Raw genomic sequence first — 14,113 nt, forward strand, 5'->3', positions numbered from 1 at the left:
AGGAACTTCTTGGTTTTCATGTTCCTGGCCATGGATTTAAGAATTCCATCTTTTTCCCAGCTATCCAGGCTAGAAATCTTGGTGCCATTTTCCAGTCCCCACTCCCTTCCTAACATACTGCCCTACGTAAGAATAAAAATACTTGTGTTTATATTTGTAAGTTTATTTTTACATGGTATACAAAAGATGCTGTATAAAGCAGCAGAGTGATTTGAAAACATTCATCAGGGCATTCTGATTTGGCAGTTTGATGTTGGTACAAGCAAAAGGCCAAGCCAGTGAGAAAATATGGAAAATAGTAAAAGTAGTGAATGAACCACATGTATTGTATGGAGCAGCCTATTCTTAAAAGGTCTGATTTCCGCACATTCTAAGCACTAATAAAAGTATCTAGTTGAAGAAAGACCAACCAAATCAAGACTTGGAGCCAGAATGTTCTGGTTTTTCACAAATGGTTATGACAGTTTTTTTGAAATGCTAACACAAAATTTACTATTTACGTATGTATACAGGATTCTAATTATGTTTCTGTGTGGTAATATCAGAAGTCTTTAAAGGAACAAAGCAGTGTTTTTAATCACTTCTTCAGTACTGTATATAATTGGGATTTTCCCCCTTCTGGGACCTTCTGTGAACATCTGCAGAGTGGTTCCACCCTAAGTCTGGAAGTTAAGCTGCTATAGTCAGTCTTCCTTTATAAAACTGAGCCATCTGCCCCCTTGATCTGGTTTGCCCCAACTCTGTGAATTTGGCTTTTTTTTTTTAAATAGAATAAAGAATGTTTAATTTGAATTTAAGGAATAGTAAGAGAAGGGGAAAGTAATCAGCTACCCAAAGTCCATTTTACTTACCCCTACTTGAGCAGAGCCATGAAGATTAGAACTAGGGCTTGTCATTGACCATGAAGAAGTGGTATGTTACGGAGGCGCATCAGGAAAAGTGCTGACATAGGACTTGATCCTACCTTTCACAGAACTTACAGAGAAAGGACATGTTTGGGAACCAAGAAGAATTGTGCCATGCTGTATGTACCACACAGTAGGAGGAGTCCCAGGAGATAAGTGGCGAACAATGAGTAAGCTTAGCATTTCAGAAAATACTTGAAGTGAAGGTTGATTCAAATCTCAGTGTTAATGCGGGCAGAAAGAGAGCTGGGGGCAGAGTGGGTATAGTGAGGAATAGAGGCATGAACCAGCAAAGCCTGTTTGGAGACCTGCAGAACAGAATGTGGGTCTAGAGCTTGAGGTTGTAGTGAGGATTGTGATGTTATAAAGGAGGCAGAGAAGGGATGGGGAAGACATCAGTATGAACTAGAGAGAGAGCCATACTGGGATTCATCTAGCTTCCTAAGAGGTTTTTACTTTATGCTTAAGGTAGTGGGAAGCCATCAGATGTTTCTAAACAAGTCTTTTTTTAGCTGAAAGGTGGGGATAATGAGCTTGGATTACTGAGTTTTTATGATGAGTCATAATGTTTTAAAAAATATTATCATATAGGGGCATCTGGGTGGCTTAGTCAGTTGAGCGTCCCAACTATTGATCTCAGCTCAGGTCTTGATCTCAGGGTCATGAGTTCAAGCCCCACGTTGGTCTCCATACTGGGCATGAAGCCTACTTTAAATACACACACACACACACACACACACACACACACACACAATTGTATAAATATTCAAGCAGTTTGCATTTACCTCAAACTTTAAATATTCTAAGTTCTGTATAAATATAAAAAGAATGAAGAAGAATTAGTTTATTTCGTTCTTATCTGGTTCTAATTCATTCTATGGGTTGCATCAGTTCTCTGGATTTACTGAATCTTGGTTTTCCAGGTTTTTTGTTTTGTTTTGTTTTGTTTTGTTTTGTTTTGTTTTTTTTGCGGACTGACAAGTTGAATTTAGTAATCCATAGACCAAAATGCTACATCCCATAAAGAGGTCTTGGAAAAATTAGAAACAAAATTAGTTGTAATAAAGACACTTTATTTTTAATAGACTCCAAAGATAGAGCAATAGAGGGTCTCCAATGAATTATCAAAGCAGCTTCCAGAAGATATGGGATAATTGTGTAGAGAACAATTAATGGAAAGGATTGTACTAATGTAATTTTTTTTAGAACTACCCAGCAATGTGATTATGAGCATGGGACCCTGGCTGAGACCCCAAGCTCATTTACTATGGTAGGAATAAGGTAAGAGGTGCAAAGGAACGGCATGGAGGGTACAACAAGTCTGTGCCTCTTGCAGAAAGAATGTTGGGATTATCCCTAGTTCTTTCATCTTTCATTTTTTCCTGCCTCCCTCCTTCTTTTATACACTAATTTCTTACAGTGTGCACAGCGTCATGCCTCTTGTTATTACTGATGGGCTGCCCCACAGCCTGGGCTAAATTCAACTTCAGAAAAATAGTGATAACTCAGCCTGCTAGGTACCAAGGCAAGCAGTTCTTTTCTCTCCAAACAAAATCATTGAGATTTTCTGTGTGTTTTTCTAGCTAGATAGTCACTTTTGCACACCTCGTTTTAGTTATTCCTCTCAGTAATGCTATGGAGGTAGGTTTTAGGATCCCCATTTTACAGATTGAGGAAACTAAGGCTCGGAGAAGTTAAGTGCCAGGACCTAGATGATGATGATGTCGGAGAAGTTAAGTGCCAGGACCTAGATGATGATGATGATGATGATGATGATGATAATAATAATAATAATAATAATAATGTCAATTCAAAGACTATAACTCCAAGCCCAGCCCTCTTTCCACAGCTGCTCCTCAGTAATGCAGCCCAGGTATTTGAGATATTTGGACACCTGTGGATGTGGCATTTCTGGTAAGGAATATAAAAGCCCTGTGGCTACCCCAAGTTACAGTGTGAAATGAGACTGCCTCCCACTCCTCCCATCTCCTGCAGATCTTTCCCAGATCATTCTTGGGCCCTTTCCTCTATCCCTCTCTGTTTCAATCATTTTGCCTGCTTCCTAATCACTAGCGTGCCCTCAGAGGTGGAGGAGTTAAGGAACTGGAATGGGGGAGGGGAGGATCACTTTCACATTTAGGGCTATTGTTCATGCTTCCTTTTGGATGATGTAGTCGTTTCTGTTTCTTATTTTATGTTTGCTTACTGTCTGAATCCATGTCAATTTATGTGCCCTTGGCTCTGAACCACATTTATATATTTTTGTGTTGTTAATATTTTTAATTGGTGTTTTTAAAGTAGATGTACTCTGCGTGTTTGGCAGACCAACAAAGTGGAATGTAAAAAGAGTTGGTTTTTTTAAGTAACCATATAAGGTGAAAAGTCCCTTTTTGTGTGGGTGCATGTGTGTGTCTGCAGATTGCAGGTTTTATCAGGCACGATATTCGTTAATATTTATTGTAACAGTTTACAGTGTGGCCCCTTGAGTCCCTCTGGATTATGCACAGCCCGAATGAGGTAACCTTGGAAAATGCAATAAATCTGAAGTTGAAACCACTTTAATGGGAAGTTGCTTGAAAGTTGTAAAGTTAAATTGCCTCCTTCAGGATGAGGGGAGGTAGTGTGGAGAATGCCCCAGGGGACCTGGATTTGCTTCTTTCTGGTCTTGTCCCCTATGTTGGAATGCTGGGTTTGGGGTTGGATTACTTTGTTTTTTTTAAAAAACCTCTTACTGTTCTTTTGCCCCAGTGCCCCATGGTGTGGTAGGCCCATGGCAGCATTAATATGTGACCTTTGATCTTCTCTCTTATGCATGTGGGGCAACTCTTACCCTACATATGCATACTCAGGTACCCAGAAGTAGAATTTTATTAGTCATAGAATCTTAACTTTGCAAGGAGACTGGGTTATCACCCAGTTCTTTTTTGCCAGGCCCTGTGTGAACCCCTCCGATTATATGCAGCTGAATACTGGCCAGCATATCTTTTGCTCTACATTTTAGAATGTTGTTCATCACATTGTATTGAAATGTAGTTCCCCAGAGCCTACACCACTGGTCCTGGTGCCTGTTTTTAAAGCTACATAGAATAAATATTCTTCTTCCATGATATTTGAAGATGTTTGAAGACAATGACAGTGATCTTGCCATGCCCCCTATGTAGGTATTAAACATCTTTAGATCTATCAGACTATTTTCTTATGTCCTAATTCATTTGTCTATTTGTAGGGTACAAACTTTGCGTATATGAGACACAGCTAGAGACTAGGGAAGCATTGAGAACAAAGTTGGCTGTGATCCCTGCATTTGGGGAATTTCTGATGTAATTAATAACAGAATGATAAGGGCTATAGAGAGGCACCAAATCAGCCTTGGTGGTTGGGGATTGAGGGTGTCAAGGGAAGGTTTCTGGAGGACACACCATATAATCAAAGTCCAGAAGAGTACTGTGAGCCACCCCAGGGAGCAGGATAAATGAAGGAAGGAGGGTATTCTAGGTAGAAGGACAAGCCTGTTGGAAAGGCTGAAGGTGAGAGAGTACATGGGGAGTTCAGGGAAGTGAGAGTGGTTCTGCCTGGGTGAGATACTGTATGGGGATCTTTATCCCTACTCACCAGCAGAAGTACTGGAGCAGAAAGCAGGACTGACAGGTGGTGGGGTGGGGAGATGAGGTCAGACATTACAAGAAAGTAGAGAATGATAGATAGTCCTGATTAGGAATGGTATTTATTGTTCTCTTGATTATGCAATAACTATGGGAAACATAGCAAGTTCTGTATGAGATCATACAGGTTTGGAAATACTTTGCATATTATGTTGTATTGTTAGGGAAAGAATGTATTCAGTCCTTAATTAGGGTTAGACAGACATGGTTCATTCAGTAACAAGGCCATCTCCCCAACAATGTATTTGGAGAAACAAGAGGAAGAAAGTGATAATACAGTTTTAACATTTTTATAACTGTGAGAATATTTGGGTTACTTCCATACATGGAACAACAGCAGTGATAATAATAATAGTAAACACTTCTACAGCACACTGGAACTGGCCCTGCTATACTAACAAATTTAACGCCCACATGAAGCAAATACCTCTATTTTCCCCAGATAGAGAGCTTAAATAACTTACCATAGGTCAGAAAGCTAAGTGGCAGAGCTTGTATTTGATTCTAGGCCCTAAGAATATGTAAGGAAAGATTTAGGTTATAGATAAAAGAAATTTACTGAGCCTGCAAAATTAGAGATCTTTACAAATGGCTCCTGCCTACTGTTGATGGTCACAACCACATACTCACTGGTGTGGTCATGATCAGTGAAAAAGCAGATATTCACCAATCCACGTTTCATGCCTTACCCACAGGCATCACTGTTTAGAAGAGATCCCACTCCTGATGGCTTTCAGGAGTTGGCCTGAGTTTTACTAGCAGTTGTGGCTGCCTGCAGCTTCGGTTGATCTCCCTGCCTCCTGCCGCTGTCATGGAGAGTTTAGCCTGCCTAAAGAGGATAGGAAAACTAGGGTAACAAGGCAAGGTTTGAAATATCCTTACTTCTAGGGAAACAGAATTGCCTAGCAGTGTTACCAAGCCAGGCCAGTTATTGCTGGCAGCCATGAATGTACGGTTGCCCCAGCTTTCAAGCACGTGTGATTTTTCTCTAGGGTTGATTGATTACGTTTTAAGGGTGTACAGGCAAGTGCTTCCTAGGGACAGAAGGGGTAAAGATAGCTCAGAGAGGTTGAAGTAGTGATCCATGGAGTGATGACCCTGTGCTGCTAAATAGGAAAAGAAGTGAAAGTAGGAGTGCATTGATGCATAAGGATGTAACAGAGGAATAAAGAGTTTAGGGTCTCTGTGGGTCCAAGGAGAAATGAGGTGGGACAGTTGTATGAAAGCATTGGAAAGGTAGCAAAGAATGTTGAGCAAGTGGGAATTTTAATTTTTTTTCAAAGGAATATGCTTAGCACTCCTTTCCTTGGTCAGTGTTCTCTGAATATGCATCAGTGTGTTTGTGACTTAATTGAAATGTGTGATAACGAAAACTTTAAACCTAGGTAAAACCAAGCAGGTGAAGCCAATCTCTTCATTACACATGATTTTATAATCTTCAGATAATCTTCAAATAATCTTCAGTATTTGAACATGCTGATTATTCTGTTGCATGATTAAATGAAAGCAGAGATCATAGACTAGTTCTGTGATGCAAATTCACACCGTAGATTTATATGCCCAGTAGGAGGTACCATCTAAGAGTTATACACAATTCTCAGTCCTCTAACTCATTACAATTCAGTTAGATTTTATATTTACCCATTACTGTGTATCTTCATTAATAATCCTATCTTTTGCTGGATTACAAGTTCCTTGAGAATAGAGGCAGTGTCTGTGTCTATCTCTAAGTTTCCCTTACAGTGTATAGCCCTATATGAGGTATATGGAGCTCATAGATCTAGGGGGTGTCTTGTTGGCTCAACACTTCAAGAAGATCAAGGACAATCCACTTATGTTACAGATGAGGCAATCAGAGGACCTGACAGTAAAGTGATCTGCTAAGGATTCGGGGCTAGATTAGTGAGGAAACCTGAGCCACACCCAAATTCCTACCTCTTTTCTTTGTACCATATCTTGTCGATGCAGCTCACTGAGTCAGGATTTTGGCAGTGATCTTCTGTATGTGTGTCAGGCCCCAAAATGAAGTGTTCCCTAAACTAATGCTCCCCAACCTGTGTTTCCTGATATGACTCAGAGAAAATGGTGATATTTGTTTAGGACAATCAGGTAAACAGAAGATCATTTTAGAGGGCAGTTGAAGCAAAGAGTCCCTGAGAATAGTAGCCCCAGGCATTGCCAGGCTGCCTAGGGGATTATATCTTCATATACCATTCATCCACTGCATTTCCAACAACAACTAGAAAACACTTCCCTAAGTTAGCATTAAGTCAGTCCGTAGTGCGCAGACACAATAACTTCCCTGGCTGAAGACCTTGTGTATGAACATTGCTCTTCAAACAAAAAAGAAACGTGACCTTCTTTATTGTATTTATTGGAGTACTTAATACATTTATAAAAATCTAGATCTGTAAATTATGATAAATTATAAATTTATAAAATTGCTTTGTAACTAAATGTATTTTCTAGTAATTACCTTGAAAGATTACTCTGGTCCAAGAGAATATATTTTCTCAGCAGATTTAAATCCTACTAGTCAAACATGTCACTTAGTCCCCAGTGTGAGATAAAGGATATGAACTTAATAAATTGTGAAACAACAAATACATTAGTCAGGTGTGTTTCTTTTGACACTAAGTAGTTCATGACCTTCTTTCTTGTGTTCTTAATATATATGGGAGTTGTGTAATTTTTGATCAAGGATGAAAGGTTGGAATAAGTTTTTGTCAGGCAGACTGTCATATTTAACTGTATTGCTCTGTCAGGTGCTGTGGCATGTGTTCCTGCCAGCACTTTGTTTCCTGCGGAAATAGCACCATGGTCTCTCAAGGTCATGGTTGATTTTCCAGACGTTTAGAGTTGAGATAAATAATTAAGTTGTAACTCTGAGTTTCTCCCAGGTATTTGTCTGGATTTTGTTTGTATTTTAACGGAGAAATTGATATTTATAGGGATAACTCTCACAATATCTCTTAAAACAGATAAAGAATCACAATTTATAGGTAAAGTAAGTCCTCAGAGAAATTGTTTCTTTATTTGGGAATAGGTTGGGAAGACACCTAAGCAGACTGCATAGGTTGGGAGGTTGAAAGGACGAACGGGGAGCTGAAATGGTAGACTCTGGAGAGATCTCCCACAGTGAAGTAGACTCCCCCTACCACCAGTTCTTCCTTTCTGTGCCTCCCATCCCACACAGCCTGAAAATCTGATGATACAGATTTTTGAAGCTTCAAAATGCCATTTGAATGTGGTGGCATCTAAAATATAGTTATGGAGGGCAGGGCATTGAGTAACAGTAATAATAGTAGCATCATTTATCAAATGTTTATAAAGTTAGTAGTGATCAGGAAGCCCAGTCTGTCAGATTTCAGCACTAGGCTGCATGGTTACTCTTCCTGATAGAGGGCTGGATCAGTTACTGAGGGTCACTGGAGGTAGAGAAGAGGGCAAAGAGAGGGATACAATGAGCCTGGAATAGTTGTTTCTGATCTTAAGTGTAGGATAACACAGGAAGAGGACAGCAGGAAGTAAAATGAGGAACAGTTTTTTTAAATAAACACGGGTATGGGTTACTACCCCCTCCCCTGTCATGACTAGGGTGTGAGTCCAGTGGTGTGTTTGAGCTGGTCCTTACTGTCTCATGACTGTTAAATTTTCAAAAACTTTGAACTATTTATATTACACACAGTCATTATTAAAAATTAAATTCTTGTAATTGCTATTAAATAAACAAGTTCTTGAAAACAAAGATAACAAGTGTTCAGAACTCATCACTTCCTAATTATTTTAGTACATTGTGCTCTTGAGGTTATTTATGTCTGTTCTCTTCCCAGCTCCATGTTGAGTTATGTCATTTTGGTAGCTTGAAATTAGCCATCATGGGAATATTTTGCATCTTGGAAATCAGATGCTCTATCAGGATTTTTTTTTCTCAGAAAGCCAGTTGTTAACCATTTACTAGTACACCACTGAAGATTCTGATTATGTGCCAACCAGTGGGGCATACAAATGTGGTTTTTATCTTACTAAAACTCAGTCTGTCGTTTCTATGTTATAAATCTTCATCCTACTCTTTGCTGCCTACCTGGACTGAGGTTAAGACAAATCAAAGACCTAATGAATTTGCAAATTTCCTCCCCTCTGTCTCCATTGCATATATGCCTACTAGCAATTAAAGCTATCATTTCAGCAAATTGTGATAGTTTACATTTCTATTCATCTTTAAATCCCCAGTGCATACTGTACATTCAGTCCTTTATCAATTATTAATAAATTATGTGGTATGCCCTTCCCATAGAATCCACACATAACAAACATCAGCCGTAGTACCTTGACAAACTTCTGCACCTCTCCTTAAATATAGGAAACAAGTTACCAGGTTTTTTTGCAAAGCGAAGTTTTGCTCCCCCTCATTTTCCTTTACTTCTTTACCTTCTCCATTTTCTTACTCTCTTTTCCCTTCCTCTTCTTCCCAGTCTAAGTCCTGAATCTTTCCAGATAACTGTGATTTTGTTGTTGTTGCTGTTATATAAAATTTTAGGGCATGAAACTAGATATAATTGAGTCTAGCAGATTTCTGTTTCTCCTGAATGATTGTTATGCAGGGCCCATCAAAAAAATTGGAGACTTAGAATTGTCCTAATAAATGTAGTGTGTTATATTTGAAAAACTATTTGGAGGGGCTCCTGGGTGGCTCAGTCAGTTAAGTGTCCAGCTCTTGATTTTGGTTCAGGTCATGATCTCATGATTTATGGGATCAGGCCCCATAACACTATCAGTGCAGAGCCCGCTTGGGATTCTCTCTCTCCCTCACTCTCTGCCCCTCACCTGTGCACATGCTCGCTCTCTCTCAAAATAAATAAACTTTAAAAAAAAAAAAAAGGGAAAAACTATTTGGAGAGTGGGATCTCTGTTAAGTTAAATGGACCACCTGTACTAGATGTGACCAAAGAGAATGAATTCGGTGGAGCATGCTATAGTTGGATGACACAGCAGCTTACTAGAACTGAATTAACTCAGGCTGCAAGAGCTCTGGGCTGCCTTGAATGAGAGCCCTGAATAGAAGTTACATGGAATATGCCTGACTGAACTTCGGTACTACCCCAGATGCTGCACAGGGAGGGCTTTAGTTGGCTGCTAGGTGCCCATTGCATTCTCTTTTGGTTCCCTTTTGAGTAGGAAAAATTGATGAGGAAGGAGGGATGGGACAAGAACAGACCAAAAAAAGGAAGGATAAAGTTCTTAGACTCTCTTCACACCCCCAGAAAGACTGAAAAGCTTGGCTTAGATTTGGCTATGAATACAAGCTCAGGACTCTTGGAGTATGTTCTTGGCTTTTCCCATTACCTCTGACTTTGAGCAAATCAGCTCACTTCTCTGCCTGTAAAATAATATTCCCTCTGACATGAATACTTACCTCATGAGGTTATCTAGAGGATAATGTTAGTATTAATGTCTTAATGTTTACATCATTCCTTTCACAGAGAGCTCAAAGCATTCTATATACACTGAGATTGAAACTTCTTATGAGAAATGAATATAAGTATTTATTTTTTTGGAAATAAACTTAGGTCATAAGAGCTTAGATTTAACACATTGCAGGAGGACATGTGGTACACAGTGATCCACTGGGTCGAATTAATTTTTATTCTAAGAGTCCCAACTTTCCTCCTTGTTTTATGAATTGAGGAAATACAGTGAGTCCATATACATGGATGGGACATCCTACATATGTCATTAGAGTGGTCTCTCATGACACATCGGGAGCTTGAATAATAGTCAGAACATCTCTGATCACATTCTTTTGGACCTCGATTATAGCATAAAGACACCTGGGAAATCTTAGCGCTGAACTACAGAACCCCACTGAAGAATTCCAGAGATAGAAAATGTAAATATGGGAGTGTTTTCTCTGTTAATTTCAGCTCGATTCAACCAATATTTCTTGATTGCCTATCATATATATGATTTTGAGGGATGTGATGAAAGAGGCATAGCGTGCACAGAAATCTAAACTGACATTAACAAAACAAGGGAAATGAAATTTACAAATAGATATATGTGACATTACTGGAGAAAGTTAGAAAAGTACTACAGGATTTTAAGTGTTTAAAGAGAGGAAAGATTACATCTAGCTGAGTAATCATAAGCATTTATTACCCATGTGCCAAGCAGTCTCCTGTTCATTGGAGAGACCCTAATCCCTGCTCTGGAGATCTGGTAGAAAAGACATGTACAAATAGGTAGTTTTAGCATATCCTAGTCAATGCAGTAATCAAAGGTACTTAGCCCTGCATGGAAATTTAGAAAGGCTTCTTGGAAAGCAAGACTTCTCATAAAGTCTTAAAAATTGAAATGAACATGGGAAGGTAATTACAAGCTGGAAAATTAGCATGTCCAAAGACCCTCAGTGTTTAGTTTGTTTGTTTTCCAATAGGAAATGACAAACTATAGAAAGTTTGGTATTACTATAGCCTAAAGTTTAATTGGGCTAGTAGTGAGAAGTAAGTCTTAAGATAGGACTTGTCCTGCATGTAGGTCATTAATAAATACTGTTTGGGGGGGAAAAAATAACCAATGAATGAATATGTTGGATTTAAGTCCCTGTGGGCCATCCAAGTAAATATGTCAGGCATTGGGAGAGAATCTGGGCTGGAAATACAGATTAGGAAGTCACCCCATATCAATGGTGTATAAAATCCAGAACAAATGAGATCGTATAAGTAAAATGAACAAAGCAAAGTACCAAGGGTAAAACCTTGAGGAATACAAACATTCAAGGGGCAAACAAAAGAAGAGAAACCCATGAGGGAGTCTGAAAAGGAAAAGTCAGAGAAATAAGAAAAAATAGAAGAGAAATTTGATACATGTTCATCAGGTAGGGCATTTCAGGATATGGAAATTAAGTATGTATAAATTGTCTCAGTGAAGTAGAATATGATGTCATCTGCTGAGAAGGATGTGGTATCAGTTGGGGTTTTGAGCTTGGTGACAGTTTGAAAACATTACTGAATGAAATAAGAGCAAGCTAAGCAAGGATGAGTAAGAAATTGAGCAGAATTGATGGCCTACTTGAGATTAAGGGTTCAAATTTATAGTGGCACCAATGCGAAAGCTGATTTTCTCCAACTATGCTCAACAACTATGTCATAGAAATATAGAAAGTGTATTTTGAATGGATCCTGTTGATCCTGTAATGAGGTTTTTGGAACAAGGGAAACAAAAGGTCAGAGGTCCAACGTATATGAAGATACGAAGATATTAGTGAGAAAGTGGTCTGGTGATGAGCCATTACTGTCCCAGCTGGATATAGCAGTGAGGCTAAGAAAGAGGTCCAGAAACTATGGTTTTCCTGAGATTGAAGAGCAAAGGTGGTGAGAACAAAAGAATGAGAGAACTGGAAAGGTCAGTGATTGTGGTCATCTTCAGATATTACATGGGAAGCAATTCCACTTGATAATCAGTTCCAGGACATGACCTTGGATGTGGGTTATCCTGGCTGTAAGGAAGGTAAGGAATTGGATGGATTGTTTAGATGGATGGTAATGTCACCCATTATGGTGAGAGAACAAGGGAGACGTTAAAGGTAATAGCCAGGTGCTCTAGTCTTGAGTAAATATTGTAAAGGGACCAGGAGATTAGTAAGAGGACATCAGTGTGATATAAACTTCAACAAACAAGGGGCTGTTACACCAGGGGCATTAGGGAGTAATGTTCAGAAACACCTAGTGGAAGACATAACAACTTTTTGAGTGTCTGCTATTTGTTAAGCTTTGTTTTAAATGTTTGGGGGATGCTTGGGTGGCTCAGTTGCTTGAGGATCCAACTCTTGATTTCAGCTCAGGTCATGATCCCAGGGTCATGAGATCAAGCCCCACACTTGGCTCCATGCTAAGCATGCAGCCTGCTTAGATTGTCTCTCTCTCCCTAGCCCCCTCTCCCCCACTCACATTCTCTATGATAATAATAATAATAATAATAATAATAATAATAATAATAATGATAAATGTTTGGTTGGACTATAAGAATTTGCTGATATTTGAGCATTTTGACCTATAAAAATGGCAATTTCATGTTGTTCAGCATCATACTTTATACATATTAACTCATTTTTTCTCACAGCTACCTTCTGAAGTAAATTGCCACTTAGCAGCTAAAGAAGCAGAAGCATAGAAATAAGTAACTTGCCCACCGTCATCTCCTAAGTAGTAGAGCCCAGTTTCAGACTTGGTAGTATCACTCCAGAGGCTGCAATCTCTCTAAGTAGGGAATACCTACCCTACCCCCACAACCCTTTACGCCTTGCAGTGTATAAGGTGTGTGACACTGACCTCCTCTTGCTTATATAATAAACTGAGGTAAATGCCATAAAGGAGATGAACATGGTTCCCTAGTTATTTCTGAAGTCTCATACATACATGCTTTGTGCTTCCCCACCCCTTTCTCTGTGTGTTTCCCTTTACTCCCAAATTTCCTTGTGGCAGAACACTTTCTCCACCTCCTTGCCTAATTGAAACCTAGCATGTCCCTGGTTTCCTTGTAGGAGTTTACTAGTGGACAAGCAGGGGAAGGAATTCTAGACATTGCACGTACAGGGTAACAGGAGTTTGGAAAAGAGCAAGGAACACAGTTCATTCAGAAAACGACAAGACATTCTGTATGTGGGACATGAATCAGAATGGTAGAAGTCAAGTTTCCAAGAAAGAGTGATAGAAGGAAAGTCTGAAGCTGGGGTGAGTCTTGGAGGACTTTTTACCACTTTAAAAAACTTAAACATCATCCTCTATGCTGTAGTTGAAAGCGTAGAAAGATATGCTGAAAGATTTTAAGCATGAACAGATTATAGATAAATGTCAGCAAGGATGCAATTAAAAGGGGAAAAGATTAGAGGCACAAAGATGAGTTAGGAAGCTGTTGTGGTCATCCATGTGAAGGAATATATGCTTAGCAGTGGTCCTAGCCATGTGACTGAGGAGGAGGGGGTGTATTCACAGGATATTTAACAGCAGGCATTGGCAGGTTTTGGTGTCTAAGAGTGTGGATTACTGGAACCAATAACTCAGATCACCACACAAGAAAAGAAAGTTGATTTGGAAGGAGAGATGAGGAGTCTTCTTTTTCTATATGTTGAATATGTCTGTAGAATCTAGGTAGAAATATAGGTCTTGGATTCAGGAACCAGGCCTCATAGGAGATACAGATGAAAATATGTTGGCATCGCTTGGTGTATCTGAACCTCACTTCTAAAATTGCCACTTCCCCCGTCAGTGTCTGTCCTATAGCCACTCCTAATCTAAGTTACTATGAGAGTGTGAGAACTGAGATCTCGGTGGGCTATAGCTTTGAGCCAGGTTCTTGAGCAGGGCCATACTCTGTGGAGTAATAGGAAGATCTGGGGTAGGTCTCAGGTACTCCCTGACTCTCCAGCTGCTGAGAGCAGCCCTCTGCCTGCAATATCACTCCCATAAAAGGGAGCAGAGTAGCTTTCTAGCGTGAATGAATGAATGAACGAATGATCACGTTGGGTCCTCTGCATTCAGATCATCC

The 14,113-nt window shown here is 39.5% G+C and overlaps 2 protein-coding genes across 4 annotated transcripts in view; one reads left to right on the top strand and one right to left on the bottom strand.

Annotated features, from left to right (window-relative positions):
* The window catches only part of CMSS1 (cms1 ribosomal small subunit homolog), a 379,579-nt gene that overhangs the window by 150,659 nt on the left and 214,807 nt on the right, over nt 1–14,113 (top strand). For 2 of the 3 annotated variants that reach the window (XM_053903253.1, XM_053903254.1), the window contains exon 2: nt 974–1,075. The exons of the other annotated variant lie outside the window; for it this stretch is intronic. In XM_053903253.1, coding sequence (XP_053759228.1) covers nt 974–1,075 — 102 coding nt within the window. The remainder of the gene's footprint in view (nt 1–973; nt 1,076–14,113) is intronic. 3 annotated transcript variants of the gene reach the window in all.
* The window catches only part of FILIP1L (filamin A interacting protein 1 like), a 301,368-nt gene that overhangs the window by 144,738 nt on the left and 142,517 nt on the right, over nt 1–14,113 (bottom strand). The gene's annotated exons all lie outside the window — the stretch shown is intronic.

Source organism: Panthera pardus, unplaced genomic scaffold, assembly GCF_024362965.1.
Source record: "Panthera pardus isolate Hobbes unplaced genomic scaffold, ASM2436296v1 HiC_scaffold_16, whole genome shotgun sequence".
NCBI lineage: Eukaryota > Metazoa > Chordata > Mammalia > Carnivora > Felidae > Panthera > Panthera pardus.